This window comes from Cervus canadensis, chromosome 5 (assembly GCF_019320065.1).
Source record: "Cervus canadensis isolate Bull #8, Minnesota chromosome 5, ASM1932006v1, whole genome shotgun sequence".
Classification (NCBI taxonomy): Eukaryota; Metazoa; Chordata; class Mammalia; order Artiodactyla; family Cervidae; genus Cervus; species Cervus canadensis.
Genome location: NC_057390.1, coordinates 93263479 through 93291097, shown reverse-complemented (window position 1 = coordinate 93291097; position 27619 = coordinate 93263479). Strand labels below are relative to the sequence as shown.

The window sequence follows — 27619 nt, the reverse complement described above, 5'->3', positions numbered from 1 at the left end:
GGACAGGGCCATGCTCACCTGCTTTCGGATCTGCCGATGCATCAGGTCCTTCTTCACCTGGAGAGCCTCGAAGGCTGCCTTCTGCATCGCGCTCTGTGACAGACAGCATGGCCGCTCAGGGGGCCCAAACACAACCTGCCTCAAAGACACCCTAACCTACGCCTTTTCCATTTCTTAGACAACAACTTTTCAGCTCACTTAATTTTTTAAAAAATAATACTTATTAAGCACTTACTACCTGCTGGCCATGTGCTCAGGGCTCTCCCAGTGGTGTGCGTGGAATGACCGAGGACGGGGGTGGGGGGAGGTGCCTTCACTGCCCCATTTCACAGATGGGGAAAGTGAGGTTTGGGAAAGTGAACTGGCTGGCACTAGCACGCAAGTCTGTCCAGCTTGGAGCCTCATCTTAACCCCAAGGCCTGACATCCTCTCTGAGAAATACAGCCTTTTCCTCGACAATCTTGCAAGGACTAAGTCCACAGCATCGTTGGGGGGGAAGAAGAGAGAGATCGGAGTTGGGGAGGAAGGAAAGGGAGCGATGGGCCTGTGATGGGAGGATGATGTCACAGAGGGAGAAAGAAGAAGGTGGGGGACCCTGACGGGGGGACTCTGTTTCCATGGGGAAACCTGGGACTTGAACAATTTGGACAGAGGAAGGAGGAAATCAAGAGGGGTCCTTCCTGGGCTGGTCCACACAGTAGCACCTGCTGTGCGCCCACCAAGCCCAAGGGAGAGCAGATAAAGGGTGGCGGGACTGGAAGGGAGAAGTCGGGGGCTCGTTCCAACTCTGCGGGGCGGGTGGGGGCGGGCACTGCCACCAGGTCCTCGCGAGGGAGCCCCACACAGCAAGGGGAGGGGGTGCCCGGGAAGGAAACCTCTCCTGACTTCAGCGAGCGGAAACCACCACCCAGAGAGCCCTGTCTCTGCCCCTCATCCTGACGGTCTGTGCATTTCTAAACTCTCTGAGCATCTTGGTTCTTACGCTCTCCAGAACAGCGCCTCCACGTGGTGTTGAGCCGCCCCGCTCTCGGCTCCCTGCGCCCTCCCTGTGCCCCCTCCCCACGCCCTGGGCAAGGGCTCACCTCCTGCAGGATCTGGCTGATGGCTTTGTTCTGATCCATCTGTTGCCACGAAAGAATCTGCTGGAACCGCTCATCCATGTCAGCCATGCTGCCAGAAAGACAGCAAATTCACTCACTCTCTGAACATTTCCTGAGCACATACTATGTGCCAGGCACCTTGGAGGAGATGGAGATAAACCATTTATTCACTTAACAAGGCTTATGGACCACCCGCTGGGGGACATGTCCTGGGCTGGGTGGACATGGGAGTTTTGTCTGAATCCCACAGCCCTGGCATGGCGGTGGCGGAGTCTGTGTCTCTGGAGCTGGGGAGGTGATCTCTGGGAATCCTCTCTATGACAACCCCCTGAAGTGGTGGCCTGCCTCTGCCCACCCACCCTCCATCGACAGGGAACTTATGACCTCTCAGGTGAGCCCCTTAGGCCAAGAGAAAGTTGTCCTTCCTGGCACTAACATCTCACCCTCCAACCCAGTGTTTCTCAGCCTGGCCATGGACCTGCCCTCATCCCCCTAGAACAAGTCTAGTGTCACAAAAATCCAAACCCTGTCACTTTAATATGTCTGTTATTTAGGTACAATCTAGGTTTTCAGTTTGTGTCATGATAACAGCTGCTATCTATTGAACCCTCATGTGTTGACATTATGATCACTAAGGCCTATCAAGTCCTCCGGTAACTCTAGGAGTAGATATTGTCATTAATCCCCATTTTACTGATAAGAAAATCAAGGCTGAGGGAGAGAAAATAACTTGCCCAAGACGTCTCAGTTAAGAAATAGAAGCGGGATGTGACTCCACAGGTCTGCCCCGAGTGCCCGCGCTCCTAAAAACAAGGTCACACCACCCGTCAGGTGGGAGACACCTGACTCTGCAGGGACACGGGGGAGGCTGGCATGCTCCAGGGGCACCGGGGCCGCCCAGTGGGAGGAGAGACACCAGAGTGGTCATAGCTGCTGGCCTGTCCTGTCTGGGGCTCCTCAGCCTCGAAGGCACTTTGCTCACCTGCTGGGCACCGCAGCTCCTCCAGACACAACCATGGCACTGGGGTGAACTTGGAGGGCCAGGCCCAGAGTGGCCGTCAGCATGAGACGACCCCCTCACGATACCCTCGAGGGCACCCCACTCCTGACCTGTGACCTGGGAGAATGAGTCGCCACAATTAAGAGCACACTGCCTGGGTCAAACCCTAAGCTCTGCGACTGGCTGGTTCTGCTTCCTTAGGGTCCAGCGAGAAAAGCCACAAAGACCAGCAGTCACTTATTCCTGAGGACCTGGCCGGGGGTGGGGTGGCCCACACATGGCAGGGGATTCCTGTGCCAACGCTCACTCCACAGCTCTGAGCCAGCTCTCCCAACTTCCTCATGCGGGAAGCCCCTTCCTCATCTTACCTGGAACAAGCCTGCTGGACCAAGTTCTGCCTCTGAGACTCGTAGGCCATCTGGACGAGCCGGCTCTTACAGCTTTCGGTCAGCATCTGCTGCATGGCAGCTGGAGAAACACGTTGGGGGCGGGGGGGGGGGGGCGCAGTGGGGGGCAGGGCTGAGCAGCCGCTCCTGATGGCCTATGGGGTCACGTGGTCACCCACCTTATGGTCACCCTTGGAAAAAAATCTTTTTTTTAATTATAGAAGTAACTTCAGTTTAGAAGGTTGATGAGTTGTAAGAGACTGAACACACACACGCACAATCTTCTACAATCTTGTCACCCAGAAATATTACATTTTGATATATCATCTTCTGGTCAATTTTTAATGTATATTGATGGATTTTAAAAAATTTAAATGAAAGAATTAAAAGCAGGGACCTGAATATTTGTATACCCATGTTCATAGCAACATTGATCACATCAGGCAAAAAAAAAAGGTGGGAACAGCCCAAGTGCCTATTGATAGACAAATGAATAAACAAAACATGATCTAGGGACTTCCCTGTTGGTCCAGTGGTTAAGAATTCACCTACCAAAGCAGGGGACACAGGTTCGAGCTCTGGTCCAGGAGAATCCCACACGTCATAAGCAACTAAGCCCGTGTGCCACAATTACCGAGCCTGCAACACCTAGAGCTCATGCTCAGCAACAAGAGAGGTCACCGCAGTGAGAAGCCCGTGCACCGCTACTAGAGAGCAGCCCTTACTTGCCACAACTAGAAAGATGACCTTGCAGCAACCAAGACCCAGCACGGCCATAAATAAAATTTTTTAAAATGTGGTCTACCCATACATTGTAATATTTCAGTCTTAAAAAGGAAGGAAATTCTGACATAAGCTACAACACAGATGAACTCTGAGGACATTACGTGAAAGAAACTAATCACAAAAGGACAAACACTGTATGATTCCACTTACACGTGGTCCCGAGAGCAGTCAAATTCACAGAGACAGAAAGTAGACTGAAAGTAGAATGGTGATTCTACAGGGTCTGGGGAAGAGGGTAATGGGGAGTTCCTATTTAGTAGGTATGCAGTTTCACTTTGGGATGATGAAAAGGTTCTGATGGTGGTGATGGTGAATAATGCACCATCAGAACCATCAATGCCACAGAACTATTCATTTACAAGTGGTTACAATGGTAAGTTTTATGCTTTGTATATTTCACCATAATACAAGAAAATTAAAATGCTTATCACATTAAATATACCTCCTTTCTCACCTTTCATGAATGTACCCCTATATCAACACGGCCATGTTATCAGCTACAGAGCGCTATGGTGCATGAATGGCTGAAAGGTGCAAGTGAAAGTTGCTCGATCCTGTCCAACATTTTGTGACCCATGGACTATACAGTCCATGGAATTTTCCAGGCCAAAATACTGGAGTGGGTAGCCTTTCCCTTCTCCAGGGGATCTTCCCAACCTGGGGATCAAACCTAGGTCTCCCGCATTGCAGGCGGATTCTTTACCAGCTGAGCCTCAAGGGAAGCCCATGGATGACTGAAGTTTTAAAATAATCCTTCGTTTCAGTGCATCCAGAGTCTTCTTGTGATTATCAAATGGTGCTTCTACAAAGATCCCTGCTCAAATATCTTTGTGCACATCTCACTATTTGAGCACTTCCTAGAATAACTCTTAGAAGTGCACAGGTTTAAGGTCATGAATAATATATACACGAGTTACCCTTTCTGCCTGCCAGAAAGATCCAGCTGATTCATACTCCCTCTGGCAGCACACAGGACAGCCTGACACCATATACCCTCCACCTCCACCACTCTGGGTTATTACCTTTTCATTACTTTTCTTGATGTTTTTCAGTTATAAAAATAATACACGCCTTTTTTTTTTTTTTTTAAAGCTAAGCAATAGGGAAGTTTGAAAAGGTGAAAACAAAAGCCCCCTAATACTAAGCCTGTTTCCAATCAGCTATTTGATAAACATCCATCTGGCAATACAAACACAAGGCTTCTCTTTATAAATGGTGGACAACAGTGACCTTCAAATTCGGAAATTAATGATGTGACCCCTCACGGGGCAGGACTGGGATGAGCCGGTGTACGGGACATGCTGGCCGCCGCCGGGTACACAGTGAACCTGGGCTAAAGGTGCACAGAACATCCCCTCCCATCACTCAGGCTCTGAAGAGCGGCGTGGTGTCCACTGCCCTCAGTTGTGCGGACAGTGAGGCACCCTGGGGCCCCGCAGGGAGCAGCAGGAAGGCGAGCTCCAGGAGCACGAGAGGAGCTACCGCAGCTCTCCAAGAGAGCAGCCCCGACAGCCACGGTTCATGAAATGCTCGCCCTGTGCCAGCATGATAGTATTGGACACCCTCGTAATGACCCGACGAGGCAGGTTATTACCTCCCCCCCATTTTACAGATGTGAAAACTGAGGCTCGGAAAAGTCAGGGATCAGTTATGTCCCTTAGGTCATATGAAGCCTGAGCTGGGATTTTTTTTAATCCAAGTCCAGCCTGACCCCAGAGCCCATACTCCACGACAGGATTTGAGGGACCGTCTTGAGGGGCAACCCCCCAGCACTCCCTAAGTGTGACCAACAGGGGGCTGGGATGGCTGTCCCTTCTGCTCCCAGGGCTCCGCCCGACCCCGAGACTCACAGGCGATCTCACGGCGCCGCAGGCTCTCCGCCTCCTCCTGCGTTATGGACATCAACCGTTCCATTCTTATTCTAGAAAGAAAGTGACCCACATGCTGAGCAAGTGTAACATTTCCAATAGGAGATCTCACCAGACGACCACCACCTCCTTCAAGAAGTCCTCCCTTATGTACCAAGCTGGACATGCCCTCTGATATGCCTGTGGCATTACGCACCTCCCCTGGGGCCCTGTTAACTTTTACAGTTAAGAGCTTGTGGCATAAAAAGATGAACATTCCTTTAGAAAAACAGGCCAAGGATGCAAACAGCCAATTCACTGATGCTTAAATAAAAGTGACCTTAAAAAAAAAAAAAGGAACATGTGGAAAGATTCTTAATACCGCTAATGACAAAAAAAGTATACCTAGCTAAGTGTTCTTCCAATATTTCCTTCTAAAACGTTCACCCAAGTCCCTAAGGGTATATATAGAAGATGTTTACTGTCATATTGTTTGTAATTAAAAAACACCGGAAGCCACTTAAATGTTCAGAGGGCTAACTACGTAAATTACGATATAATTATATAGATATAGTTATTACAAATAATGCACGTGTGTGCACGTTGCTTGTGTGTACACCTATTCCCCACCTCCCATACACACACACCAGACTGGCGCAGTGGTTGAGGGGCGGACAACCTCCTTTACGTTTCTTGCATCAGAAGCAGCATGAATCACCTGAGCACTCAGCCCAGGCCCACAGGCCGCTCAAGGGAAGACCACCCCTGCTGCATCCCTAGAGCCCAGGCCCAGCCCAGAGGGCACTGGCTCAGTGTGCTCAATAGTCGATGCTGCCAGCCACAGCTTGGTTCAGCCTTGACCACCCCCAGCTGCCACAGCCCCCAGCTGAAACGGGCAGGGTGGTGGGGCTAACCCTGCAACCCCATGTGAGCCCCCCTGCAGGAGGCCTGCCCAGGCAGTCAGGAGCCAGGAAGGCTGGGCCCATGGGAAGGGAGGCTCCCCAAGGGCAGCAGCCAGGTCCACACTAACACTCGGGGGTCCCTGAGAACCAGGAGGGACTCATGCGAACACCCCCAGGGAGTGGGGGGTGAGGCCTCCCCACCTATCACCTTTTCTAATGACTAAGGTGGGCACCTTAACACAGCCGATTTGGAAGTGCAGAAAACACAAAGGGAATGAAACAGAGATCACCACCTCCAATTCCCACCACTCAAAGATATTCAGTGTAAACATTCGGGGTGGGTCCTTCTACTTTCTGAACATAGATACAAGTAGGTTGTCTCTAAGAAATGATACACTGTAGATACCATTTTTCCACCTAGCAATATAGTGTTTTCCTTAACAAGGAATATTCTTCTATAAGACATTTAATGCTTACAGATTACTCCTCTGTACATAATTCATGTAAACAAATTTTTCTTATCCAGAAATTTCTTTTCTAACTACTTACACTAGAAATACAATTGGACATTAATACACTTAAATTTTTATTCATGTCTGAACTTTTCTCAGGACGGTATGTTTTAACAAACTTGAAGGCAGCGATTCTTTTTAATTCAAAACTCGGTAAGGGGGTGAATCTCCTCATGATAAAGTGAAAGTGTTAGTCACCAGCTGGGCAGACTCTTTGTGACCCCAGGGACTGCAGCCTCTCAGGCTCCTCTGTTCATGGGATCCTCTAGGCAAGAATACTGAAGGAAGTTGCCATGCCCTTCTCCAGGGGATCTTCCTGACCCAGGGATCAAACCTGTGGGTCTTCGCATTGCAGGCAGATTCTTTACCATCTGGGCCACCAAGGGAGCCTGCATCTCCTCACAGGTCTAGGAAATCTTTCTGACATAACCTTCGAGAATCATGAGACCTTCTCTCCCCAGGTCTGCTCACCCGCAGGAAGGCAGGCAGTCATTGAGAATGTGCTAGAGCAAAACACTGACCTTTCGTTTTCCAGAGACTTCAGAATCTCGGAACTTTTCTTTTGCCTGTGAAGGAAACCGTGAAAAGCCGGCAGTCACTGGTGGGTCTGTTTCCAACAGAACTGCTGAGGGGGGGCTTGCGAACCGGCCACTTAGGGGCTCTGTGTTCTCAGGCCAATTCCTCAACCACTCCGAATCCCAGCTTCTCATCTGTGAAATGGGAAGAAAAATTTTGTAAAGCTTCATGGAGTATTGGTAAAGTGTGAACGAGAAAACAGACATAAAGTGCTTCACACGTAAGCGGCAGCCGACAGAGGGCAGTTTCCTGGGTGCCGCCGGGGGTGGGCACACTGCACGTGGCAGGCCAGCCGGCTCCCTCTGGCACTCAACTGCAGGCGAGGGAGGAGGAGGACTTGGAGGACAGTGGACAGAAGGCTGGAAGCAGCAGGACGTGTGGCAGAGCCTGTTTCTGGAATCTTTCCCCAAGAGACCCCCAGTTAAACTTTCTCAGGCTTCTTGAGACCTCTATCCAGCCTGCTTTCCCCCATCGGAACTTGCTCCCTGCAGCTCTTGCCTTGGACAGAATTTGTTACGGCAAATCTCACCATAAGGCGAATGGCTGACCTCAGAGTGACAGGTGACTGGAAAGCCAAAATATTAGAGCAGGATGTGATTTTAACTTGTTAAACCCACTCACTTTACAGATGGAAAACTTGGGAGGCAAAGATCCAATCAGTAGCAGCCCCCAAACAAGAGGCAGACCTTGTCATCCCTGGATCAGATTCTTTTAAGTGTGTTAGTTGCTCAGTCCTGTCCAACTCTTTGTGACCCATGGACTGTAGCCCATCAGGGTCCACTGTCTATGGAATTCTCCAGGCAAGAATACTGGAGTGGGTTACCATTTCCTCCCCCAGGGTATCTTCCCAACCCAGGGATCAAACCCGCATTTCCCGTGTCTCTGGCACTGCAGGTGGATTCTTTACCCGCTGAGTCATCGGGGAAACCAGGTTCTCTTAAAGTCAGTGCCAAATGCAGCACCGAGACCTTGGGTAGAATCAGAGATGGTGAGAGAGAGATTGAGCCCAGTGTGGGCATCACGCTGAGGGAGGCCTCTGGGTCTGAGGGCCGGGGAGACGGGAGCCTGACCTCCAGTTCTCCTGCAGGAGCTTCTGGATGAGGTTTCTGGGTCTGAGGACCGGGGAGGTGGGACCCTGACCTCCGGTTCTCCTGCAGGAGCTTCTGGATGAGGCTTCTGGGTCTGAGGACCGGGGAGGCGGGAGCCTGACCTCCGGTTCTCCTGCAGGAGCTTCTGGATGAGGTTTCTGGGTCTGAGGACCGGGGAGGCGGGAGCCTGACCTCCGGTTCTCCTGCAGGAGCTTCTGGATCCGGCTGGAGATGCTCTGCTCTGTCTGCTTCAGTTGCTCCTGCAGCCGCCGACGCTCTGCGTCCAGGAAGCGCTGGTGCTCGCTCAGGCCCTGCTCCAGCCGGGACTGCTCCTGCGGCAGGACAAGCAGAGGTCTGGGGTCTGCTGGGACCCCTCCAGGCACCGCAGAGCAGCCAGGGGCCCAGGCCTGAGACGAGGAGACCAGGTTTCCTCTGCCTTGCCAGCTCTGTATTGTCTTTGGACCAAGTCCTCCCCTTGCTAGGCCTGAGGGTGTCCACATATGGGAAGAGCCTGGACTAGCTGATCTGTATGGATGACTCCTCCCCAACCCTGTGTCCTGGAGGGTGGGCCTGAGAGAGGTCACCCCCACTGCCTTCCCACATCAGAGGGACCACAGCCTGAGTCAGGAGGCCCCCGGCAGAGGGAACACACAGGCCTGTCCCCACTTAGCCGCTCACGAACCTCTTTGACCGTCTGAAGGATCTCATCCTTCTGGCTGTTGCTCTGCTGGAGGAGCTGGGCGTGCTCTCGCTGCCCGAGCTCCAGGCGCCGTTCAAACTCGAGTTTCTCCAGCATCTTCTGTTCCTGCAAGAACAGAGACCCTGGTGATGCTGGCACAGGCTCTGGGGGGTTAGCATGTGAGAGCTGCAGGGGATGGGCTCAATCTCTCCAAGCCTCAGTCTTCTCATCTGTAAACTGGGAACATCCTCTCACCCACCCAGGCTGGGTGAGACTGTGGGGAGGTGATATACATATGGGGCAACCGTTACTTTACCCTCTGATTTAGAGGTTGGAAGAACTTGTCTCCTCAAATATAACAGTAGAGATGTTTAATGAGAAGCAAAGTGACAGAAGACAAAAGACATCTTCTTACCTTCCTCTTCTCATAGTCTGAGAACTTATTCTGGGAGGCAAAAAAAAGAAAAGATAGTGGTTAAGAGAAGGTGAGCAGCAGGGGCTCTCACTGGCCCAGAATCCCCAGGCAGCCTGACAGCCCTCAAACTTGCAGGTTCATCCAGAGGGACTGCCTTGGCGGGCTGGGTAGGGGGTAGGGGATGAAGGGGTTGGCTGTTTGATAAAGGGTTCTGGATGGTTCTGATGGACACCAGGGCTGAGAACCACAGGCCTTGGTTTAAGAGCTTCAGGTCTTAAGTTCTGGTGATGCAGCTCTGAGAAGGCATGGGTGTTCCAAAAAAGAGACCAAGAAATGGGTGTTTGACCCCTTGTACGTCTGCACGGCACACCTGCAAGCTCCCAGCTCCAGCCCCCAAAACAACTACAAATGCACCAAGGTGTGTGTGCAAGTTCCTGCAGAACTGTTCAAAAGAGTGAAAACACTGGAAATAACTCAAATGCCCAACAGCATGCGATTTCTAAGTCACGATTCATTCACACAGTGCATTATTACAGAGCTATTGAACGATGGGGCAATCATGGGTGCAGCTACAGAAAGACGTCTGCCATCTTTCACTGTCTGTACAGCGTGATTCCTCTCTTGTAAAAGCACCACCACCAAAACTCAACTCCCAGCTCTGGGGTGGCTGAGCAAAAGCCACGAAGCAGATTCATTCATCAGTTCATGGTGACTGCCTCCAGGGGCTGGGACTGCAGGACAGGAGGGGAGATGCTCACTCCATATATTTCTGTATTGTTTAGATTTATAACAAGGAGCATGAATTACTTTTGTAGTCCAACATCAGTGCATGCATGTGCACACACACACTTTTTTTTTTTTTTAAACCAGCCTTTCTATTTAGTTATCTGGTTCTGAGATCAGGATCAAGTGTTAGAGCTGTAAAACCAGCATCCTATAAAGAAATAAGATTTTCCCTATGCCGAGGTACGAGTAAAATTTAAGCTTATCTTTAGTTTATAGATAACACCTGAATATATTCTCCTTGTAAAAAACTAAGCAAGGCATATAAAAGTATCCACTGACTACTCCCAGGCCTAATCCTTGTTCCCTCCCACCCTCCCGAGCCCTGCTCCCATGTAAATATCATTACTAGACCTAAGTCCATGCATCTACCTACCTACAATTTGTGCCTTTAGAAAAAAGATATACATTTGTATGTGTTTGCATATATAAACATATTTTTTAATGAAGGTATAATTTATGTACTGTAAAATTTATCTTTTTAAAGACGTGTACAGGTCTATGAGTTTTGACGACTGCATACAGTCATGTGACCATCACCACAATCAGATGTGAAGCCTAGCTGGCTACAGGTGGTGCCCCCTCCCAGGCGCCTCGATTTGTGGGCTCCCGTGGAGGAGCATACGGGTAGGGGGTGGGGCACAGAGGCGGTTTCTGTCTGGCCTCACCGTCAGAGGCACCCTGGTCACTGTGGGCAACCCTCGCTGAGCTTCCTCCTGCAGCCCTGACCTATGCTAGGTCTCCCCCAGGGACCCAGGGGGTCCACTCTCCTCGAGCTCCATCAAGCAGGGAGACAGACAGGAAGCAAATCCTTTCTTGAGTAATTCTTCATGTAATTACAGCTGTGGCTGTAGGGGAGTAGGGCCCTGTGGGGCCTTCCCAGGACAGATCTCCTCCCCCTTCACAACATCCTCCACCTGCTTCTTGTCTGTAGAGATTTTAGCCAAAGAAGTAACTTAAGAGAAATGAGGAAACACAGAAGCAAAATAGTCAAGCAAGACAAAATAATTGTTTAGCCATTAAACAAAGGCAAGAACCTTTAGTTCCTCCTCAAAGGCTACAGATAATGTTCTGCATCATATTACTCAGCTGTTTTGCAGACACTGAAACCCCCACCAGGTGGGACAAATGAGCTACATGATGACCAGACTCAGCCATGACACGAACTGCTCCATCTCACACAATTCCCAGAACTGGCCTCAAAGAAATGGGAACAAACTGACTCTGGAGTTACAGATGAACTGTGCCCAAAACGATTAAGATGGTGCTGATCAGGTGGTTGCACAACCAACTTCAAGATGATGCTCTGCACGCAGCCCCCTCCTCTGCCTCCACACCCTTGAAAAACCTCCCCTTTTAAAACCCTTTGCCCCCTGACCCACAGTTGGAAGTTGGTTCCTGGGGACGTGCATCCAGCTTCTCCCCAGGATAACTAGCTTCCCCAGTAAAGCTATCTTTCTTTTCACCCAACACTTGTCTTTCAGTGTTGGATTCTTGAGTGATGAGCAGCTGAACCCAAGTTCAGCAACACAGGTTCTCCCAGCAAATGCATAGGGTGCTCTGAGAACTTCTATAGACCTGACCTGGGCTGCTGCGTCAGGGAAAGCTTCTCAGAAAATGTGATATTTCAGCTGGGAACTGAAGAATGAGACTGGAGAAAACAAGCGGGGAGAATCCAGCAGAGGGAACCCCCTATTCAAACACCCCAGACGTTCAGGGACAGAGAGGAGTGGGACAAAGCTGGTGCTGGTGAGCCTAGGAGGCCTTGTGAAAACTTCTACATGTACAAGCGCTTAACTGAGTTGCTTGGCTTCTGGGATCTCAGCTCCCCAACCAGGGATGGAACCTGGGTCACGGCACTGAAAGCCTGAAATCTTAACCACGAGGCCACTAGGGAAAGAATCCGCCTGCTAATGCAGGGAGACAAGGGTTTGATTCCTGGGTGGGGAAGATTCCTTGGAGAAGGAAATGGCAACCCACTCTAGTGTTCTTGCCTGAAAAATCCCATGGACAGAGGAGCCTGGTGGGCTACAGTTCATGGAGTCGCAGAGTCAGACACGACTTAGCGACTAAACAACAAGACCATGAGAAAACTCCCAGTATGTCCGTTTGAAGAGAGGTAAATTCTAGTTTGATGGAGGAATCTGGGGGCCAAAGCTCTGAACGCCCCTGCGTGTGCGGAGCCCTTCCCGCCGCCCACCCCACATGCCAGCAGGCGGCGTGCCTTACCTGCCACTCCTCCTCCTCCCTGCAGAGCCTGTCCGTGGGCCCGTCGGGGCTATCCAGGGCGTTCTCAGCTCCATCCTGCTCCAGGACTGGCAGCAGGTACTGAGACGGGGGGTAGTACTCCAGCCCTGACTCTGCGAGAGACGGACACAGGCTGACCGAGAGGGAAGGAGACCGCCTTGCAACCCAAAGCAGTCCACTGCTCCCCTCTGATGCTGAGCCCTCCTGCGCTGCTCACAGGCCTAACGCCTGGGCCTTAAATGTGGCAAGCTCTCAATAAGCGTCAGCTGAGTGAATAAATCTTCCCGCCCCCTGCTTCTTGACCATCCACATGAGAATGCGGAGATGAAAAATGCCTGTGCTTCGTAGAGAAGCCTGGGTTCAAGACCCAACTTTACCCACAATTTCCTGGGAAGCTTCCTCCTGTAAACTTGAAAGGATTCATACATTTTCCCCATTTTGTCCTATTCTTGCTGACTTATAAGTACTCTTTACATATTACAGTTAATAACCTTGGATCTATAACATATGTTGCAGCTATCTTCTTCCAGCTGGTAATTTATCTTTTTAACTTATTTGTTGTTTGTGAGTGTGCTCGGTTGTGTCCAATGCTTTGCGATCCCATGGACTGTAGCACGCCAGGCTTCCCTGTCCTTCACCATCTCCCGGAGCTTGCTCAAACTCATGTCCATCGAGTCGATGAGATGCCATTCAACCATCTCACCCTCTGTCACCCTCTTCCTCTTGTTCACCCATCAGGTTCAGTTCAGTTCAGTTCAATCACTCAGTTGTGTCCCAACTCTTTGTGACCCCATGGACTGCAGCATGCCAGGCTTCCCTGTCCATCACCAACTCCCGGAGCGTCTTCAAACTCATGTCCATCAAGTTGGTGATGCCATCCAACCATCTCATCCTCTGTTGTCCCCTTCTCCTGCCTTCAATCTTTCCCAGCATCAGGGTCTTTTCCAATGAGTCAGCTCTTTGCATCAGGTGGCCAAAATATTGGAGCTTCAGCTTTAGCATCAGTCCTTCCAATGAACACCCAGGACTGATCTCCTTCAGGATGGACTGGTTGGATCTGCTTGCAGTCCAAGGGACTCTCAAGAGTGTTCTCCAACACCACAGTTCAAAAGCATCAATTCTTCAGCACTCAGCTTTCTTTATAGTCCAACTTTTTAATAACCCATCAGGTTAGAAGACTTTTATCTCACCAAGCATTAGCCAGGTTGTGGGGAAGAAGAGTCCTCTCAGATTTACATTCCTCAAGGAATGTAAACCTATGTAACCTCTTCAGAGGCAATACAGAGTGCTTGTCCCTGTTCACCTACCAACCCTGCTGCCCTACCGGAGACCTGGATTCAATCCCTGGGTTGGGAAGATCCCCTGGAGGACGTGGCATCCCGCTTCAGTATTCTTGCCTGGAGAAGAATACTGGAGTAAAGGCAAGAATTCTTCCCAACCCAGGGATCAAACCCAGGTCTCCTGCATCACAGGCAGATTCTTTACCATCTGAGCCATCATACTTCCTCACGTGACAATCATCTTTCCCTGTTTCTCCTGCCAGATCTGCAGAGCTCTGGGCAGGCAGGGAGCCTCCACTGCCTCGCTGGCACAGAGTAGTCCCAGGGGCCATGGTTTGTGCTCGCTCAGCGAAGGAGGCGGGCTGCCTGGCTTTATTTACCTTTGCAGAGGAACTGCTGAATGGCCTCAGTGCCCGTGCTGCACACCTCCTGCGGGGGGTAGACCATGGACAACGCGTCGAGGCTCAGGGTCTGCAGACACAGGAGACCCCTCTTTATATGTCGTTCACTTCACCGCTCAACACAATCAAGACATAAGATCTTTAAAGAGGTAATCAAGTTCAAAACAAAGTCACCAGTATGGGCCCTAGTCCAGCATGAACTGGTGTCCTTAAAAGATGAGGAAATCAGAAAAAAAAAAAAAAAGATGAGGAAATCAGGACTCAGACGCATTCCGAGGGAGGAGGATGGGAGGACGCAGGGAGAAGACGGCAGTCCAGAAGCCAAGGAGAGAGAGGCCTTAGAAGAACCAACCCCTCTGAGACCTTGATCTTGGACTTCTGGCCTCCAGAAGTCTTAAGGCCCCAGCCTGGGATGCTTCGTTAGGACAGCCCCGGGAGACAACATAGTGTCCCAGGTGACCACCTTGCCCTCCGCCCCCAGCTCTGATGAATCACGATTTCTGCAGCTCCGAGCCGAGGCTGCTCCCTCCCTGCAAGCGCCCTCTAGACCCAACCACATTGGCTCCCCTGCTCCTCCCATAACACGCCCTGGGCTTTCCCACCTCCTGCCTTTGCTGAACTGTTCCTCCACCTGGAATGCTCCCATGACCCCAGTCAACTTCTCCAAAGCTTTCTCTTCTTTCAAGGTCTGGCTCAAACACCGTGTCTTTCACAGTGTTAATGAACCCATCAGGATTCAGCATTAGCTTTTCACTCTACTAGGAATATGCTTTGCTGCCTCCATTATCACAAGAAGTCACCTAATTACAGTCATTCACACTCAGTTCTCTCTGTGAACCCCTGAGGACCTTGAGATCTCCATGACCTGTTATCCTGTGACCAGGGCAGGCCTCCAGGAACGTGGGAGGGGAGCGGTGGGCAGGCCAGGCAGGCCCCCAGGCGAGAACACGGCTCACCTACCTCCAGGGTCCGGACGTGTGCCAGCATCCGGGGCAGCCTCTGAATCTCATTCTCACTGATGTCCAGAGTACGCAGGCTCCGGAGCTCCCCCAGCGTGTCCGGCAGCTCCTTCAGCCTGTTGTCTGGAGGGGTCCCAATGGCACAGCTCAGCACTCCACGGCCCCTTCCCCAGCTTCTGGTCTGACACCCGCCAGGACTGGGCAGAGGTGGGTGCCCCGCTCTGAGCCTGGGGCATACCCCAGCTCCATGAGAAAGAGCAGTGGACCCAGGTTCAAGTCCCCGCTCCACCACTTATGAGCTGAGTGACTTTGGAAAACTGACTTGACCTCCCTGGACCAGTTTCTGCATCAGTAAAATGGGGGTGCCCACACTATTTGGCCTTAAAGGAATACTGAGGGATTCAAAGAGATGATGCATATGAAAAGGTGCTCAGCATAGGGCCTATCACATGCTGTACCTATCACAGTAAGTGATTAGTAAATTGGGTGCTATTATGTTTATGATTATTTATATGTTACAAATGGGTAAACTACAGCATCCTGTGCAGAAAGAACTGAAGGAAAAGAAGGAGAGAGCTGGGGGTACAGGGAGGCATGTGTTAGAATTTCGGCTCAGTCACTACCGCACTGGCTGGTCTTGAGCAAGTCACAGCTCTCTGTGCCTTGTTTTCCTCATCTGTAAATTGGGAATAAGACCTCCTTCCTCTCTCTCACACACTTGTGGCACCCCCGAGTGTGGAAGCGCTCCTCACTGGGTGGAAGGGATACTCAGAATGGCTCTCACTCAGTCAGTCCACATTCTCACCATCCATCGCCCACGGTTCTAAACACGAGCGATAGAGTCTTGGGGGCCTAGCTGTCAACACTGTCTGCCCTCCTCCCTGTAAGGCCCCAGCTGGGAGGAGCTGCAGGAACCCTCCAGATGCCCTGTCTCTGGTTACCATGGAGACACACCGACCACAGAGGAGGTCCGACAGTTTGAGTGACACCTGGGGGCTGGCTGCCCTCATGCTCAATGGGTCCCAGGACGAGCACCCTGGGGACATGAGCTGGGTCAGCTCAGAGCGGGCCGAGGGTCACGTGGACAGAGCTTCCTGGCCCCCTACCTTTCACATTGAGGGTCTGGAGCTGGATCAGGTTCCCAATGGAACGTGGGAGATAGGTCAGTTGATTCCTTTCCACGTTCAAGACCTAAGAAAGAGGGAGAATGGCATGAGAAGGCACATGCACAGACAAAATAATGCCTACCCTACTTCTGGCCAGGCATCATCCAGGCACCACACCCACATCTTTATCTCCTGACAGCCCTGTGAGGAAGACACCAATTGTCATGATTCCGTCTGAGAGACGAGAAAACTGAGGCTCGGAGTGGTGAAGTCCTTTGTCCAAAAGGCAATGCTAGACTTTGAACCTGGTTCTTGCTGAGGCTGTACCATTTATACTGACCACAAAACACCTGATAATAAGGGGACCCAGGTGAGGGGGCACGTGATGAAGCCTTGTTATCCTAGAGTGAATAGAAGGAAGCAGAGCTGTATCCAGGCAGTGGGACCTGCCCGAGGCTGCGGGGCCAGCAGCTGGTGGAGCTGGGACTGAAACCTGGGCTGATCGGCAGCACCATGAAGTGAACGAGGCCGACAGGATGACACATGAAGTAACCATTAAAAATAAACAGATATGATGGGAAGGCATGCATGTTAAAAATAATGTGGCAGATGAATATTCAATGAACCAAAGGATGGCTGTAAGTTATTCTTATCAGGTATCCAAAAGTTACAGAACAGTGAATGCACCAATTCTACAAAAACACATATGTAAGAAAGGATGGCGCGTCCTCCTCTGTGAACTGGGGATGATGCTGACATGTGCTCACAGAGGGGCTGTGAGCAATCGGTTGACAACGCAAGTGAAACTCTTAGCTTGATGCTGGCATGCAGCGGGTGCTTGATAAATGCAAGGGGCTGCCACTGACAAGAAGCAGAAGTGGGACGCCGAGTGGGAGAGCTGACTTCATCATTTGGAAATGGTGGGCTCGCTGGGTGCTCTTTTTCTGTAAAGTTGTGGAAGCTAGTGATGCAATCCCAAACACACATGCCAAAAGTTCTGTGGAGAGATGCCCACAGCCCAGACTGCAATGCTGACACCACCCCTGGGCATCTCAATAGTAAAGGCGGAGGAGCCGGCGGCCCACAGGGCAGCCCGGGCCGGGGCACGACCAGAACATTCTGGGTCTGTGCAGCTTGAGTTTCTTACTTAGGGGGTCAGAGGTGGGCTGTGTCTCCTGCAGCCATACCTGCAGGGCCGTCAGCTGCCCTGTGTCTTCGGGAAGGGCTGTCAGCTGGTTATCATGAAGATCCAGAACCTGCGGAAGGGAAACGAGTGGAACACCTCAAGTCCCTGACTGAGAAAGCCTGCACGATTTCAGGCACCAGGGAGACAGGCTGTGGTGGTGGTGGGGTACCCTTGTGCCTCTGGTTCAAGGCAAGAGCACCCACCCCTTCCTCCCCAACTAAACGACCACTCCGTCTTTTTTTTTTTTAAGTATTATACCATTTCATTCTTATTTATCCAGTATGCGTGCATATTCATGTTGAAAACTCCTCATGGTCTAGATATATATTTACATAGTAAAAGACTACCAAATATGCAATAAAATATTGATAGCAGTTCTCTAGAGTGTGACATTATGTTTTTCCTTATGCTTAACTTGTAGAAGGAAATGGCCTGAAAAATCCCAGTACTCTTGCCTGAAAAATCCCATGGATGCAGGAGCCTGGTGGGCTACAATCCATGGGGTCACAAAGAGTCGGACACAACTGAGCGACTTCTCTTTCTTTCTTTATGCTTAATTGTATTTGCTAATATTTTTAACAATGAAAATGAGCAAAATGGAGTAGGATATATACATATGTATACATATAAAATGCATATATATGAAATATAAATATACATAAATATGAAAGCTTTTTAATGTTATCTTTCTTCTGCTTATAAAAATAATGTGTGTTGGACCAGAACAAGAAAGAGAAGTAAGAACCACCCCTAGTCCCTATACACCAGCATTAGCCACAAAAATCACTGATGCCTCCGCGGCCAGTCTCTACACAGAGATAGAGATATGATGGGAAGGCATGCACGTTAAAAATAATGTGGCAGATGAATATTCCACGTAGCCTCGGTCACAGCTTAAGTTTATGGGGAACAGCCTGGGGGGACCACGTCCCAGCCTCTGTCCTGGGGGAGCTGTCAGGAGGGGGTCGCCCAGCTCACCACACTTCCACGCACTGACCACACGATGCCTGGCATCCCTCCTCCTGCTTCCTGTTTGGGCCCATTCATCCCCCGCTTCTCTGTCAGTCCGCTTGTTATGAGTTTATGGTTTGCCTTTCCACCTAGCGGGTAAGCTCCCTGAGGGCGGGGCTTGCGGCTGGTTCTCTTTGCAACCTCACTGCACACGAGCCCGATCACGCCCCGATGACGTGAGGCGCGTCTGGTATACACTCTGACAGCTGAGACACGAAGGGAGGGGCGTGCTGGCTGCCTCCTGGGAGCAGGGCCCTGGTACCTTGATGGTGGCGAGACTCAGGAGGCTGCAGGATTTAGGGAGCAGGGAGGTGAGCAGATTCGTGTGGACGATCAACACCTGTGTGGGAAAGAGTTTCGGCGTGTTAGGCTGAAGGAGAGCTGCAGGGAGGGAGGCTGGAGGTGGGGCAGCCGTCACAGCACTGGACACCAGCGGTCAGCCCGGCCCAGAGTTCTCTCCTGCAGACATCACAAGCGACGTCTCCAAACATGGGAAAACCAGATGACCTTAAACTCTGGAATCTCAAGACTGAAAGGGACCTCAGAGGTCTAATTCTTCCTTCCATCCTGAGAAGGGATCCCCGTGCAGCTGTCCTGACCTTAACTTCCCTCAGCTTCAGCAGCATCTTGTGGAAAATGTCGTTGTTGCTGTCTAGTCCCTCAGTCGTGTCTGACTCTTTGTGACCCCATGGACTGTAGCCCACCAGGCATCTTCTGTCCATAGGATTCTCCGGGAAAAAATACCCAGGAGTGGGTTGCCATTTCCTTCTCCAGGGGACCTTCTTGACCCAGGGACTGAACCTTGCATTGGCAGGTGGATTCTCTACCACTGAGCCACCAGGGAAGCCCCTTGTGGAAAACAGAGAATGATAAATTCCTGCTTCTGAGGGATGCTAACAAGCTAACAGACAGAAAGCACTCAGCCCAGGGCTGGGACATGGTCGGATGCTCAGAATCATATGCTACTATTTTTGTTAGGCGTTGACCCCTGCATGGATACTCCCAGTGTCAAGCTCACTCCTCTGTTGGCATAGAACACATTTTACCTACCTGCTCTTGGACACTTCATTTAGAATACTCTTACCTACCTGCATTCAAGGCTGCAATGTCTTTCTGAAAAATCATTCATTCCACTCTTAACCTCCCCTAGTTGACCAGAATGAAATGAGTGTGACTTTTACTATTAATAACCATGTGGTTATTCAGGGTCCACTATGTGGCAGGCACTCTACTCAGGCCATTTACATCTCTATCTCTACCTCCCTGCCACTCATTTAATTCTAATAGCTCTGCAAAAGGAAAACGACGGATGTCTTCCTTTCACAGATGGAGAAACTGAGATGTAAGAGTGTAAGGAAGTTGCCCAATTCAGGAGGGGCCCAGCCAGAGCTGCCTGATGCCAGGGCCTGCTCCCCTGTGAGGACACCTGCTGCAGGTGGAAAGGGTGCCATTCAGAGAGAAGAGGGATGTCTACGCCAGGATCCCCACCTGATTTCAAACAAGCAACCATGCCATGAATAATTTTCTGAAAATGTAGATCCATCTCACCTTCTTCTGCAGAACTCTGCATGTTGCAAAAGCCCCAAATGGAATCTAAGATGAGATAAAGAAGAATCAGTGCCTCCCTTCCTGCCAGTTTTTAACCTGTTTTCTGAGTGGCAGGAAGAAGGGGCAGGAAGTAAGTCTAAGCCCTGGGAAGGCTGGGAGGAAGCCGCAATGGGTGGTCAGCCCAATCAGCTGTCAGGTGACTTCCCCAACTACCCACCCCATCCCCATCATGAACTCTGAGGGGCAAAAGACAGATCTCTGATGTCCTACAGAGAATCCCAGGCCCAAGACCTCAGGAATCTGTGGGCACATTTTCTGGACTCTGTGACTCTTGAAGACCATGCTGAGGCCAAAAGATCATCTCAGTTTTCTTTCACAAGAACAAAAGCTAAGGAAACATCTCTTGACTAGAGCTTCTGGCCTCTTAAAGTCCACATCTATCATTTCCCAGGGACAGCAGAGCCAAGAAAGAGAGCAGATAAAACTTCACAAGCAGAACACCAACCACCCCACTTTACCTCGGAGAGCTCACATTTAGAGATGTCAAGAATGTCATCTGCTCCAGCTTCTTTTGCCTAGGGATAAAAAGAATTAAAAAAAAAAAGCCAGGGGAGGGGGGGCAGTTTCTAGGACTTTACTGGTAGTCCAGTGGTTAAGACTCCACACTCCCAATTCAGGGGGCCAGGGTTCAATCCCTTGTCAGGGAACCAAATCCCACATGCCACAACTAAAAGAGCCAGCGTGCCGCAACTGAAACCCAGTGCAGGCAAATAAATAAATAGTTTTAAAAAGAAGAAGAAAGAAAAGGAAGAGGGTTCGAGCAAAACATCCTTCCAGGGTGGACAAATCAGGCAAAGAAACATTGGATTAATGGCTTCAAAGAATTGCAGACACCCTCCTGGTTCAACTAGTCCATTCTGAAGGTGCACCAATGATCCTGGCTTTAATTTGGCTCGAGGTCCAGCAGGGAAGAGTGTGAACAAGTCACACCAAGCGTGGTCAGTCTGCAGAGGGGAAGTGCAGCGTGGAGCCCTGCTGCCTGGGGCGGAGGTGGAGATGGGCATAGACTCGGAGGAAACCCATTTCCCTCACCAGACACATCTGGTACTCCAGGCGTTTCCGAGCCTCCTCACTGGGTTTCCGCTTCCGGAAGAAGAGTGGCATCCTTCCTTTTTCCTAGAGCGATCTTCACCACACTAGGGCGGAGGAGAGGGGTGAGGGCCTGGGGCATCTGTGACTGCCCCCCAACACCCTGGACAGCAGCACAGTAACAAGAGCATGGAGCTCATCTGCTGGACTATATGCTCCTTGAGGGCAGGGCCATGTCCATCTTGACCATCCATCTGTGCCCCGAGCCTGGCACAGCAGGTGCTCAATACCATTTGTTCTTTGTTGACCAAACAAGCAGCAGCAGGATGTGGAAAAGCATAACAGCAAGCCAGGTGACCTGGCTTTGAGCCCACATTTGCCCCTGACCCACTGTGAGCCCCTGACATACCCATTCTCTGTTCAGGGCCCCCATCTCTCCTCCACATTAGACAAGGGGGTTGATCTGGAGACGTTTCCTCAGGTCCTCTCCAAGGAGGCTCTTTGAGGACTCTCACAGCCTCGGCTGATGAATCACTTCTAACCCCCGAAACACTATCAGAGTGGCATCAGCAAACCATCAAACGCTGCATGGCTTTAGCCAGCTCTGTCCTTGATCCTGGGGAACTCAACTACATCATAACCAAAGAGGTTTCTGAACTACTAATAAATAAAAATTCAAAAGCAATTCTCAGGTAATTTGCCACTCTCCCAGTTATTATGATCCCATGTGATTCTCACCACAGCCCTCTTTATAGTAACGAAATTGATGCTCATCAAGTTCAGCTATCTGGTCATACAGCTGGACTGTGGTCCGAACCAGTCTGGAACCTCTGCTCTGTCAAGTCCTGATCCCGTGGAGTTTGCCCAGCTCCTTGGTGCTTTAATAACTTAGCACACACCGAGTACACACTGTCCTGAACTCACTGCCTGCCCGGTATCAAAAAATGTCAGCACTTGATATGGAACATCAGTGGGTCAGGATGCACTCATACACAGAAGCTTATGGTTAATAGCATGGACTCTGGGATGATTTTGTTTGTTTGTTTAACTGTTTTTGAATCCCAGCTCGGCCACCCACCAGCCATGTCCCCTTGGTTCACCTCTCTGAGCCTCAGTTTCCTCATCTGTAAAGTGTGAGTAAATAATGTTCCCAACACCTGGATCTATTTGGAGCCAGTGATTTCCATATTTGTGAAGCCCATAACACAGTACTTGGCACAGCGTTCATCACATACCACCACACATCTAACAAACATTTATTCAGGGCCTAGGACAGTAGAAAGAGCTGGGCAGAAAGGGGCCAGGGTGGAGATGCAGTTGAAGAAGACATATACCTCCTCCTCAGGGGAGGGGCAGAGATCACAGGTCTCTGGCGACAGAGGCGTGGGCTGTCTGGGGAGCTGGCCTAGCCTGCAGAGCTGGCTCAGGTCCCTCTTGTTGCCCCACCTGTCTGCAGGGATGGGGAATAATTTAAAACCAGCCCTCCCCCATCTCTTCTTAATGACCAGCTCTTATCCTTCTGCTCCCCAATGACTAACCTTCCTTCACTTCCTCCCCAATGGCCACCTCTCTTCCATCCCTCCTAGAAGATCAGCTCTTCCCTATCTGCTCCCTGATGTCCATTCCTCATCCATCCCCTCCCCCGACGTCCAGACTAGATGGGAAGAGCCACACTCATCCTCCCCAGCCTGGAGTGGGCAGTGTCCCACCTTGCTGTACAGATAAACAGGTCCCTGATGGTCGTTCCCGGGGCGGACCTGAAGGCAGGCCGATCACTCGCAGGGCTTGGTCATGGACGTGGGGTGGCAGGCCGCTGGGCACTGCACGTTCCCTGCGGAGCAGAGTCTGGTCTCCTCCAAACGTAGGAACTGGGGATTGAAACTCAGAATCTCAGAAAGTCATGCAGACCAGGATGACGAAGTCTGAGACCGAAGACCGCAGAATCTTAAAAGAGTTAAGAGATGGACCGGATTTAGACTCTTAACAAAATTGTTCTAATAGCTAAAATGCATACATCACGAAGGAGTTAGAAGGTGGTCCGAGATCGCTGTGGCCGAGGTGTCTCGGAATGCGATGCGGACCCTTAGGAGAGGGGCGGGGCTCTGGGATTGGGTTACTGGGACTATGGGGTGACCCTCAGGATAAGGGAGAATGGGGAACACTGGGGCCTGAGATCTCGGGAGCAGTCCTCTGTTGTCTGCCTTCTCAGGGAGAACTGCCCCGAACCCCCCTTCAGACCCCCTAGCCACAGCTCACCGCAGTGCCGGGTTCTCCAGCCGTTAGCCTCAGGTGCCTGCCCACAAGCAATATGGCAGCAAGGGCGTCGCTGGAAGGTTGGGCGGAGACAGCAGTTCTCGCGACAGTCGTGCTTTCGGGTCTATATCCGGCGCAATCGTCCCACCTTCCGGTCTTTCGGCTTTCGGCTAGGAGGAGGCGAAGGTGCAACTTTCTTCGGTCGTCCCGAATCCGGGTTCATCCGACACCAGCCGCCTCCACCATGCCGCCTAAGTTTGACCCCAACGAGATCAAAGTCGGTGCGTGCTTTAGTTGTGGCCGGGGCTTCGGGATGCGGCATCCCTCCCCGTATTCCGTCCGGCCTGCGGCCCCGCCGCGATGGCCTTTCCCACGTCGGGCTTCAAGGCCGCTGCCTCCTAGGGGCCTGCCCTCTGGTGCTGCGTTCAGGGCGCTGTGTGGTCGTGGCCGAGTCTCTTACTCTTTCTGGGCCTCGGCTTCCCCACGTGTAGATGGGGAGGGAGGACCGGACGACCTGTGGCGGCTTCACAGCCCGCACGCCTTAGGGTAAGGTTTGTCTCCGGGCGCTTCTCCCTAGGCTGGGTTGGCCGGCGGCCGGGGCTGCCTCCAAGCCGATGCGGTGTGGGTCTCGGCAGCGGTGCCTGAACCCAAGGCCGCCGTCCCTCGTGGCGCCTGGAGCGGTTCTCGCCTTGGCGGGAGGGTTGTCTTGCCTTGCTCTCCGCTGAGGCTCTTGGCATTTTTCCGAGAAGAGGCAAACGGTGGTGCGGCCAGGCCCGCAGAGGACTGCGGAGGGAGGGCTGTGATTTGGGCGCCCCTTATTGCCTCGAAAATCCCATGGACAGAGGAGCCTGGTAGGCTACAGTCCATGGGGTCGCAAAGAGTCGGACACGACTGAGCGACTTTACTTACTTTACTATGCGGAGGCACTAATCCTTTCTTTCTCTCAGTGTACCTGAGGTGCACCGGTGGGGAAGTCGGTGCCACGTCTGCCCTGGCCCCCAAGATCGGCCCGTTGGGCCTGGTAAGTCATCACTGGAGGGGAGGGGCACAAGACTCTAGCTTGCGCAGACACGATTGCCTCTGAGGTGTCCTTGATAGGGACAGATTGCCATCCCCTGCTAAGCCTCTGAGCCACTGAACTGGGACCAGCTGCCGCAGGAAGGTGGTACATAAAGGTGGAATCTGGTACTTGGAACCTGAAGTTTTCCAGTGTGTCTTAATTACTGCTCTGAGGGTACATGAGGGATGGGATAGAGGAGGGTTTTGAAGTCAGGAGTGATAACTGTGTAGTCTGCTTGGTCTGTTTCTTAGGGAAATGGGTATTTGGCTGCTGGAGGATTGAATGGGGTATGAAATGGAGACCTTTGTGAACGTTAGAGTAGCTAATATTAACTCTGCTTTCAATCTACTGATTCATACACTTGGCTTTACCGAGTGTCCTGGAGAAGGAAATGGCAACCCACTCCAGTATTCTTGCCTGGAGAATCCCAGGCAGACTACAGTCTATGAGGTTGCAGACAGTCGGACACTACTGAGTGAGGAACACAGACACCTAGGGTCGGACTTAGTCTCTTTTTTTTCTTGAATGTAATCAGGTCTTTGTTCTTTGGGCACTGGGCTCCCGTCTGAGAAGTTAACCCCTCATGGTTTTGCTTAAGCAGTGGCCGCCTTACCTCTGTTGTCCCTGAGCTCAGCTAGTGCTCACTGGGTACCTCTCTTGTTCCCGTTCAGTCGCTCAGTTGTGTCCGATTCTCTGACCCCATGGACCGCAGCACGCCAGGCCTCCCTGTCTATCACCAAGTCCCAGAGTTTACTCAAACTCATGTCCATGGAGTCGGTGATGCCATCCAGCCATCTCATCCTCTGTCGTCCCCTTCTCCTGCCCTCAATCTTTCCCAGCATCAGGGTCTTTTCAAGTGAGGCAGTTCTTCGCATCAGGTGGCCAAAGAATTGGAGTTTCAGCTTCAGCATCAGTCCTTCCAATGAATATTCAGGACTGATTTCCTTTAGGATGGACTGGTTGGGTCTTCTTGCTGTCCAAGGGACTCTTAAGTTTTCTCCAACAGCCAGTTCAAAAGCTTCGTCGGTTAACCTCCTTTATATAATTCTCTTCAGGAGATTATTGCCCAGACCGCATCCCCATAGGTTGACTAGGATTGGTCAGACATCAGGAACATGGTGTCTTTAAAGATCCCCTGGTGATCCAAATGTAAAAGATACCACATGGATCTTTAGGAAAGGGTAGGTAAGGGACTTGGCCCCACTATGGCCTTAAACCTCAAGGTTACAGCCTTGGATAAGCTAAACCCATAGCCTCATTTTTCCAATTTAATTATGGTGATAGCCATACCTTGATTAGGTAGGGACAGTTAAACGTGTTTCAGAAAGCTTGCTTGTGTGCGGCCAAGTGAGAGGGACTGGGCAGATTTTCAGATCGGTTTCAGTTAGGGCACAGTGTGATTATATATACCTTTTATTTCTACAGTCTCCAAAAAAGGTCGGTGATGACATAGCCAAGGCAACTGGTGATTGGAAGGGTCTGAGGATTACAGTGAAACTGACCATTCAGAACAGACAAGCCCAGGTACTTGGTTTGAGGGAGGGCAGAGGTAGGGATACCTGGGAGGCAGGTTTTTGCTGACCTGCCACCAGTGGTGAGCTAAAAGCAATTTTACTTGTGGGGAGGGCTGTTTTGAGAGCATGGTTTAAATATTAACTCTTCTCACTTTTGAGACACTGGGCAAATCAGTGTTTGCTGGGATAGGGTAGGCTGTGTTTCTGGTTGTGAAAATTAGCTTGAATGTACATTTGGTAAACAGTGTCTGGCCCATGGTTCCTGAGAGCCAAAGTGCATGGTATTATTGGTTCTCCTTAAAGGGTGGCATAGGGCTTATTCACATGGAGAATCTCTTCTGCAGATTGAGGTGGTACCTTCTGCTTCTGCCCTGATCATCAAAGCCCTCAAGGAACCACCAAGGGACAGAAAGAAGCAGAAAAACAGTGAGTGGTTTTTTCCCTGGTAATTGTGGGTGGTGGTGTGTCCAGTGTAATAAACATCTGTATGTGCTCCCTTTAAGGAAATAGGTATGGCACAGGTGTCTGATGTTACAGAGCCAGGCACTGCCCACAGGTGCCCTGTGGCTCTACCCAGTCACTGGTGTGGAACAGATCCCCTCAGCACTTACAGGAGGGAACTGTCCAACAGGGTGAAGAAACAGATAACCAGTAATTGGGGAAGGGCAGCTTCCTAGTTGGATGACATACGGACAGCTTTTACCAACCTCAGTCACTTTTTTTCTCTTCAAAACAGTCCCTTACATGTAAGGTTAACAAAACTTGATTTTGTGTCTAGCCACCCGCCACTGCACCTGACCAGTTTTCTGTTGGCTGGTGCAGTCCAGTGGTGAGCTAAAAATAAGCCCAGCTTAGGAAACAGGGTTATTCTTCATGTGGATGACTCTGTGCCGAAAGCATGGGAACAGGCTAGAAATGGGTGAGGGAAGATGGACTGTGGTCTGCCCTGGCCTCAGGTGGTAACAAAGCTTCTCTTTTTTCTTTTCTGCAGTTAAGCACAGTGGAAACATCACTTTTGATGAGATCGTCAACATTGCCCGGCAGATGCGGCACCGGTCTCTAGCTAGAGAACTTTCTGGTAAGAGCAGAACAGTTTGGGGCCACCTTAGTTGTAACTTGAGATGTATTTGTTTAGTGGCCTTTTCCCAATTAGAAAGGGCTTTTTTACTCTGTAAGACCTGGAATTAGAGTGTCTTTTGGTTTGAGTCTGGGTATCATAGGATCTGTGGCCAGTTTGCACTTGGAGTTTTTAAATGATACTGAGCGCTAAGTTTTGGATTAGGGGAGCAATTACCGATTACCAATTGCCAATTCTTGTAATCCATGAAATAGTTGTTCCTTGTTCCTCTCCTCACCTGTATCCCCTCTGGTATCTGAGAATTGCAAGGGACTGACTTCCCCTCTGATTCCACCTTCTCTTAATGACAGGAACCATTAAAGAGATCCTGGGGACTGCCCAGTCTGTGGGCTGCAATGTTGATGGCCGCCACCCTCATGACATCATAGATGATATCAACAGTGGTGCAGTGGAGTGCCCAGCTGTAAGTAACTTCTGCACTGATATGGTTAAAATTAAGGTGAAAACTGGAGGGGGAGCTAATGTACCCTTTGAGATATTATAGAAAGTTCTTGAAATGCTCAATAGTGGGGGATAAAGTTTTTTGTCCTGTTATTGAGAGGTTTCTTTTTTCCCCTCAACAGAGTTAAGAACTGCAAAGGAAAAAGAAAAATAAAGGATCATTTGACAACCAGTGGACTTTATGATGTAGCTTCTTCCTTGGGGGGGCCGGGGAGCCGAGTCTTTGTAGTCAAATTGTGGTCATTGGGGCCAAGGTGACAGATGAAGCAGCAATCTGTGGAGAACAGAATTCTGTCCTCAAGAAAATACTGT

At 50.7% G+C, this 27619-nt stretch overlaps 2 protein-coding genes and 1 non-coding gene across 12 annotated transcripts in view; 2 read left to right on the top strand and 1 right to left on the bottom strand.

The window, feature by feature from the left end:
- The window catches only part of LRSAM1 (leucine rich repeat and sterile alpha motif containing 1), a 33127-nt gene extending 9838 nt beyond the window's left edge, over positions 1–23289 (bottom strand). For 2 of the 10 annotated variants that reach the window (XM_043469613.1, XM_043469618.1), the window contains exons 1-19: positions 23158–23289; positions 22611–22845; positions 20905–21008; positions 20331–20387; positions 19813–19857; positions 18527–18604; positions 17255–17323; positions 16068–16152; positions 14963–15084; positions 13982–14072; positions 12304–12434; positions 9292–9321; positions 8880–9002; positions 8390–8529; positions 7055–7099; positions 5123–5193; positions 2469–2568; positions 1083–1170; positions 19–93 (exon numbers count right to left, since the gene is read on the bottom strand). In XM_043469613.1, the coding sequence (XP_043325548.1) occupies positions 19–93; positions 1083–1170; positions 2469–2568; positions 5123–5193; positions 7055–7099; positions 8390–8529; positions 8880–9002; positions 9292–9321; positions 12304–12434; positions 13982–14072; positions 14963–15084; positions 16068–16152; positions 17255–17323; positions 18527–18604; positions 19813–19857; positions 20331–20387; positions 20905–20976 (1422 nt within the window). In that variant the 5' untranslated portion in view covers positions 20977–21008; positions 22611–22845; positions 23158–23289. Of the gene's footprint in view, positions 1–18; positions 94–1082; positions 1171–2468; positions 2569–5122; positions 5194–7054; positions 7100–8389; positions 8530–8879; positions 9003–9291; positions 9322–12303; positions 12435–13981; positions 14073–14958; positions 15085–16067; positions 16153–17254; positions 17324–18526; positions 18605–19812; positions 19858–20330; positions 20388–20904; positions 21009–22610; positions 22846–23157 lie in introns of those variants that run through there. The other 8 variants (XM_043469615.1, XM_043469614.1, XM_043469616.1 and 5 more) reach the window with 8 other exon arrangements.
- Positions 23278–27479, top strand: RPL12 (ribosomal protein L12). Its single transcript, XM_043469631.1, has 7 exons — positions 23278–23435; positions 24102–24175; positions 25640–25738; positions 26073–26154; positions 26720–26806; positions 27157–27269; positions 27430–27479. Exons 1-7 carry the CDS (start codon positions 23399–23401, stop codon positions 27433–27435), a joined length of 498 nt encoding a protein of 165 aa, XP_043325566.1. The 5' UTR covers positions 23278–23398; the 3' UTR covers positions 27436–27479.
- LOC122442778 lies at positions 26510–26638 on the top strand. Its single transcript, XR_006269765.1, has one exon. It is a non-coding gene; the product is annotated as a small nucleolar RNA SNORA65 (small nucleolar RNA).
- Positions 27480–27619: the final 140 nt, after the last annotated feature.

What these genes read in the sequence shown, in the direction of transcription:
- RPL12 (XM_043469631.1), top strand. Translation starts at nt 23,399, where the DNA reads ATGCCGCCTAAGTTTGACCCCAACGAGATCAAAGTCG. An exon ending in CCCCAACGAGATCAAAGTCG is followed by an intron (nt 23,436 to 24,101) that starts GTGCGTGCTTTA and finishes TCTTTCTCTCAG; the next exon opens with TGTACCTGAGGTGCACCGGT. An exon ending in TTCAGAACAGACAAGCCCAG is followed by an intron (nt 25,739 to 26,072) that starts GTACTTGGTTTG and finishes TCTCTTCTGCAG; the next exon opens with ATTGAGGTGGTACCTTCTGC.